Raw genomic sequence first — 6,522 nt, 5'->3', positions numbered from 1 at the left:
ACATGTGACATACAGTATAGGCTTTGGCCTGACAGTGCGTCGAGTGTTCGAGTCCTGTTCATGACAACCTTTGCTGTGTGTCTCTCCCCTTCTCTCCCTCTTTCCTGTCAGTCTTCACTTGATACTAAAGTCAGAAAAGGCAAAAACAAATCTTTAGAAAAAAAATCAAGACTTTGACGCAATCAAGGCACCACCAAAATACTTTTTCGTCAACAAAATTAACTAGATTTATTTAGTTTGCTAAAACCACATATTTTGTCGACTAAAACTAGAATCAAACTAAAACATTTCAGATGACTAAAATATGACTCAAACTAAATGGAATTGCTTTCACAATCAACAATTGAATATCTGCGGAGAACTATTTTATTGTTCATTTCTACAATATGATTTTAATTAAGTTTTATATATGTTCTGTAAAGTTAAAAAGTAACAATTAACAGGCAGAGAGTTGGTTGTATAAACCATACTGGCATGTGGCTGTTATGAGGACCAGTTCCTGTGTTTGGACTTTGACACTGTCAAATATAATTCAAACTTTCCTGAGGGTAATGGTGATCAAAGATGTTAAAACTCCAGATATTTATAAAGTGTGGAACTGTGGATGTGGGTTTAGGGACCCTGTTGGACATGGTACACAAGTATCTGCTTGGCAGTTAACACAATTACACCTGGAAAGCATCTGTTATTTTAGCTTTATATTTAGCAAAACATCTCCACCAAAAGTTAGCGTTGGATATCTTTTTGTAAATGAACGCCCTGCCACGCAAAAGCAACAAGAGTAGCAGATCTACTTCGCACCGCGTTTTGAGCTTGTTGATCTGATACTTTTGATGATCTTGAATTTGAATCCTGAAGAGTAGCCGTTTTGGACCTATGAGGTTTCCCCCCCGACAGACGATTTGTAGAATCTAAATGGGGTTAGTCGTTAACCCCTTTGAGGTTAATTATGACTCCCCCGCCCTTGCCCTGGGTTCGATTAGTAAAATAAACAGCCCTATATACTTGGTAGTAGCAAAATAACAAGCTCACAACATGTCACATTGTGAAACATTTTGAGCTTGTAGATCAGCAGACTTGGATGTTTTTGAGGAACTAAAATATGCAGTTTGAAAAATGTTTACACATTTTGAAAACTCGAATAAAAAAAGGCACCCATGGATGGATTTCACCTCCACTCCCCCGCAGCGAATTCAACCCTGCCCCTGCTATAGAGTTATAGCAGAGTTGTAGAGTCAAGTGTTTGTCATCTGTGTTTAACTTTTACTGCTGCTAATCTTTGGACCCTGATCTGATGTTGAAAAGTAGCTACCCAAATTGATGATGCTCAGTCAGAACTGTTAACTGGCAGCTTGTATACCACATTAGTACATTACACAGGGCCTGTACTCTGGGGGGAATTAAGGAAAAGATACCTACAGTATTAAGATATCATGTATTAGACATGCAGTACAGGGAGGTGGTAGAAAAATGAAGAGATCCTTAACAATGTCTCTACAACTTCTCATCCTGTATGTTCTGCTTGCTTGTGGTAAGACATCACTTATTTGTACAATATTCTGTTAATGTTAGCGTCCCTATTTTGGGAAAGATTTCCAGATTTGTTTTAAAAATCTTGAAAACAGCAAAGAGCAGATTCCATGCTCACAACTAGATCTATTCCTCATATGATGAAGTCTATAGGGCGGTTAATTCAAAGTATGTATATTACATTTTGCATTAATTCCAACATGGGACCAGAAATAAAAGATGTTTGTACTAACTAGGCTTAGGTATATACTTCTGTGCTTGTTAAAATGTCAGATTCCGGGGATGTCTGGGTTAAACAACTGCATGCATCCTTGTTGCTGCACTATTGACAGCTCCTATTGGTTGGTATAGGTAGGGAGCCTGTTCAGTATATATATATATATATATCTCCCCCTGTTTCTAATGTTTGTCGGATATTATTTAATTGTCAAAATTACCCTATTGGTGTCATTCAAAAGCGTGTCAATCTGGATATAAAAATCATCTAAAACCCCCAAAAGAATGTAAATTGGGTAAGATGTCCAGATATGGATATTTTGGTGGCAATGTTGACCATTTAATTTCAGTAGAGGAATCCAAACAAATCCCATATCATTTAGCTAATTAAGATCTTTGCCATTAAATGACCAACATTCCAGTGTCATGTCATAGGTCTATTACGGTAGATCTGATGCCATTTATAACAATTACGGAAAGGTTTAGTCTGTCAGACAATTTATTTATACGTATACCATTAGATTTTTATATTCTCACAAATCAATGGGATGAAATGTTCATATTGAGATGTTACTTTATACAGGGAGACGTTCCTGCTGTACAGTGATAAAAACCTTTATATAGCATTTAGTTTCTTTCTTAAGAATGCCCTACTTCGTCATAGTCACATAAAATGAACAAACGTGGAAGATGTACAAGGCAAGCTCAAAACGTGCAGCGATGCGACTAGTTTTGAGATTCTAAATCATACATTTTTGAATTTAAATCCTGAAACATAACATATGAGGCTTCCACAAAACATCAACGATATACAAGAAAATTGTATGAATCATAATTTCCTTGTGTGTTATTCTGTATTGTTTTCATTTCATGTCAATGGTTGTGAGGATGATCTAATTACCCTTCAACGGTCAATAAAATATGACCTAACCTAAAACATGAAAAATTATAACCTGATAAAAACAATAAAGCTAACACTTTAAGAGGAGAAATATAGATTGGTGCTTGTGTCACATCAGGTGACAAAACTGTGTGTGTTAATGTCTATACTCTATAGGGCACGTGTTGCCCCGTGACATCTTTATGGCATAGTCTCTGTAAAAGATGTAGAAGTCAAACATTACCAAAAACATTAGATTTTTATGTCTGGTATTTCTGATTGTGAATCTGTCCTGGGACTTTGATCTAAGCAACATGTGTCCAGTTGGTTAATGACCTCTTAACCTTTATAGTTAAGTATTTTTTATGACTTTCATATTATTCTGTTGAAATTTATATATTGACATTTCTAATCTATGCAAAGTAACACATCCTGCACCCTACTATATAATTTTGCATTAAAAAATGCATTAATTTAAAATAAATTATACATTTGCTACCCTGTCTGTATTGTAAGCCTTGCCGAGCTATGAGGCCCATAGGTCAGGAGCCTATCTCCTGTTTCTGTAGCGTGACGCAGCTTGATGTACAAGTACACCCCCTGGACATGACGCTAGTATGTCACAGGGACTTACCCCCAATCCAACCCTTGATGCTCAGTGTCATCCTCTCGGATTGGTGTCATTAATTCAGTCTGCATTTTGATCTGTGTCGCTCCTGAGTCCTGTATGTACAGTAACTGTGATATTATGTTGTGCTATGGTTAAAGTCTACAGTCAGTGTCCGCAAGGCTGGAGGCCATGGGACGGCAAATGTTACTACTTCTCTGTGGATCTCAAGACGTGGGGAGAGGCCCACACCTTCTGTTTGGGTCAAGGAGAAGGAAGTGACCTGATGAGTATAAATGAGCATCATGAGAGGGTGAGATGAGGAAATTGCTGACATGATTACTGTATGCTCAAACACATACGGCACACACACACACATACGTTGGAATTTCTATACTTGTGAGGGCATAAAAGTTTTGGGACAGCGATATTATTAATGACATTCTTCACGCACGCACACACACACACTCTATATAGATATTCATTATAGGCATCTGAATTTGACTCAAATATGTAAATCCTTTCAGATTGTGTAATTATCTACACATTTCTGCTTGAAATTTGTAGCAATGGGTCCGGACACAGATTGGAACATCCATCTACTGGATCGGCCTGAATGATGTCGCTGCAGAAGGCATTTGGGAGTGGACTGACGGAAGCACATTTAGCGTATATTTAGCGTATGTAAATGTGAAAATATGTGTCAGCTCACATAACCATTAGATAATAAGCCATACAGTACTTTTTTTGTATAGGTTTTTACATGCAGCTAATTCATAAGAACAGACAATTGACACTTGACTAACTATTGTCAGTTAAATGTGGTACTGTCTGGAATAACTATACTGTGGTTGTAGAATGAAGTCAGAATTCCTCTCCTCTCCTCTCCTCTCCTCTCCTCTCCTCTCCTCTCCTCTCCTCTCCTCTCCTCTCCTCTCCTCTCCTCTCTCCAGGTCATGGGCTCCAGGTCAGCCTGATAACTGGGGTGACCCTCCTGGGGAGGACTGTGGTCAGGTACAAGGAGACCTTGGACATTGGAATGATGAACACTGCAATATCAAGAGGCAGTACATCTGCAAAATCCGAAACCGTAGGTCCACCGGACATGTTGGCCACAATTAAAGGGATATTTCACTTTAAAAGAAACTTTTCATCTACTCAGGCTTATGTGAACACCCCAAACAGTTTTTAAGTTGCTCGATTCAATATTTTGATATTTGATATTCATTTCAGCTTCCAATACAAACCCATGATAGGTTCATCGAAAATACCTGTCCTTTTTTCTGGTCACTGATATTGTCCTTCTAATACGTGAGGAGCCGTGTTTTTTTTACTTACTGTTTTCATTTATTATTAATAATTGTTTTAGATTTTTTTCGTCTCCTCCGTCCTCCTGCTGGAGGCACTTCTTTTCCAAAATAATTATTAAAAATAAATGAAAAAAAGAAACGTGCCCCCTCACGTATTAGATGGACAATAGCAGTCACAGTTTGAAGTTACAATGGGTTATACTGTATAGTAAGGCGGGGCAGTACAATTAATATAAAAAAACTAAATACTGAATCGAGCATCTTAAAAACTGTGTGGAGTGTTCACATATAAGCCTGAGTAGACAATGAAATGACCAAAAGTTTTGTTAGGGTTATGATGTCACAAAAATGTTGTATTATTAGGCCTTCTGACTCTTAAGAATTAAGCCAAAAATACACAGGGAAGACATGTTTGAATATTCTAACCATTTATAGAGTAATGTTAACTCCATAGACACATACAAAACATAAAAAATACGGCACTCCATCTTTAAGGTTTGTCTGTCTTTTATTTATTTATTTTTTAAAACATTTCTCTTCATCTCTCCTCAGCCAATCTTCCCACCCAGTGTGACCATGCTAACGGCTGGAGGCCGTACGGCTCCAACTGTTACAAGCTGAAGTCTGAAAGCACAAAGAGCTGGTCAGCAGCCCGATATGACTGTGTGAGAGAAGGAGGGGACCTGGTGTCCATCATCTCAGCTGCAGAGGAGCAGTATGTCGTCAGTCGGTTGGACAATTCATATTACGACCTCTGGTTGGGATTTTCCACACTGGTGAGAGTCCTGCTTAAAAGCTGCATTCCGTAACATGTACGTGTATGTCCTGCCAGGATTCAAACCCTGGTCTCTTGGATGAGGAACCCCCGCCATGACCACCTCCAAGGTCCAACCACTGTAGCCTATACTAGTTAAAACGTTAATACTACAGTAGGGCTACATATTGGTAATAATAACATTTTTCAACATATTTCTTTAAAACAGGTTTCAGGTTGCAGCATCAATTTATATATGATGGTGGTTTGTTTATTTATTTATTTGTGTTTTGCTGTATTGTAATGTATTTCTAAAACGTACTTTGTTGTTTTTAACAGAAATGCAACAAGATATCATGTGCGATTGAAGCTGGCAGCACTGCTTTTACCTGGTCTGATGCCTCGACACCTCAGCCCCCTCCATTCCTGAACTGGGGGACGGATGAACCCTCTGCAGTGTACGACTATCATTATACCACATCTATGTATACAAGTATTCATGCAATTAAGATGTTGACGTGTGCAAGAACGCTTTCGATATTTCTGTGATCTATTTGAATGTATCCAACAACACAGTGATCCAAATGGAGGTGCATGTGCTGCGTTAATCAAAGACACAAGCGATGAGTTCGGGAAGTGGAGGTCTCACTTGTGTCGACAAGAACGTCCTTACATGTGCAAACGAGGACTCAACAGTAAGATTGATTGCTTTGGAAATAAGCAAAGAAAACTTTACCGACACAATGGTTATATTAACCATGCATGCCAATGGTCTACTAAATATGACGTATATCTTATTGACTCCTAGCCGTCTGCCCTGCTGGCTGGGAGAGCTTTAGTGGCAGCTGTTACTGGATGGTCAGTAATCCGGACCTCCTGACCAACTTCCATGAGTCTCATAGAGCTTGTATCCAACTGGGGGCCAACCTGCTGATAATAAACAGGTAAAGGATGAATTAAATTAACATTTTGGCTGCGACAACTACATTTAGGCAAATTTTGGTCTTCATGTGGGTTTCATTTACCCCAGTCCGTCACAGGTTACTACATCTCATAGGCCATTGCATAATACATTTTTGAGTGGTGCAACCACTCCAAGGAACAGCAATGTCCGTCTTCACCTATGTGACTATGAGTACCAGTTCGCCTTCACCTATGTGACTATGAGTACCAGTAGGGGCAAAAGTGCCGCTGTTGTGCCAAAAACAGAGAGAGAGAGAGATAG

General features: G+C 38.8%; 1 protein-coding gene across 1 annotated transcript in view; it reads left to right on the top strand.

Moving 5' to 3' along the window:
- Positions 1–3,384: 3,384 nt before the first annotated feature.
- Positions 3,385–6,522, top strand: part of LOC308309720 (uncharacterized protein) — a gene marked incomplete at its 5' end in the record, with an annotated part of 30,246 nt that continues 27,108 nt past the window's right edge. Inside the window, 8 exons of the mRNA XM_080755637.1 lie at positions 3,385–3,546; positions 3,801–3,913; positions 4,187–4,323; positions 5,096–5,273; positions 5,376–5,439; positions 5,637–5,782; positions 5,874–5,992; positions 6,106–6,241. Of these exons, the coding sequence (XP_080611763.1) occupies positions 3,385–3,546; positions 3,801–3,913; positions 4,187–4,323; positions 5,096–5,273; positions 5,376–5,439; positions 5,637–5,782; positions 5,874–5,992; positions 6,106–6,241 (1,055 nt within the window). The remainder of the gene's footprint in view (positions 3,547–3,800; positions 3,914–4,186; positions 4,324–5,095; positions 5,274–5,375; positions 5,440–5,636; positions 5,783–5,873; positions 5,993–6,105; positions 6,242–6,522) is intronic.

The sequence above is a fragment of the Protomyctophum bolini genome (assembly GCF_963924005.1).
Source record: "Protomyctophum bolini genome assembly, chromosome: 22".
In the NCBI taxonomy this organism is placed as follows: domain Eukaryota; kingdom Metazoa; phylum Chordata; class Actinopteri; order Myctophiformes; family Myctophidae; genus Protomyctophum; species Protomyctophum bolini.
Note: the sequence above shows the minus strand (reverse complement) of the source record. Positions and strands in the feature narration are given on the sequence as shown.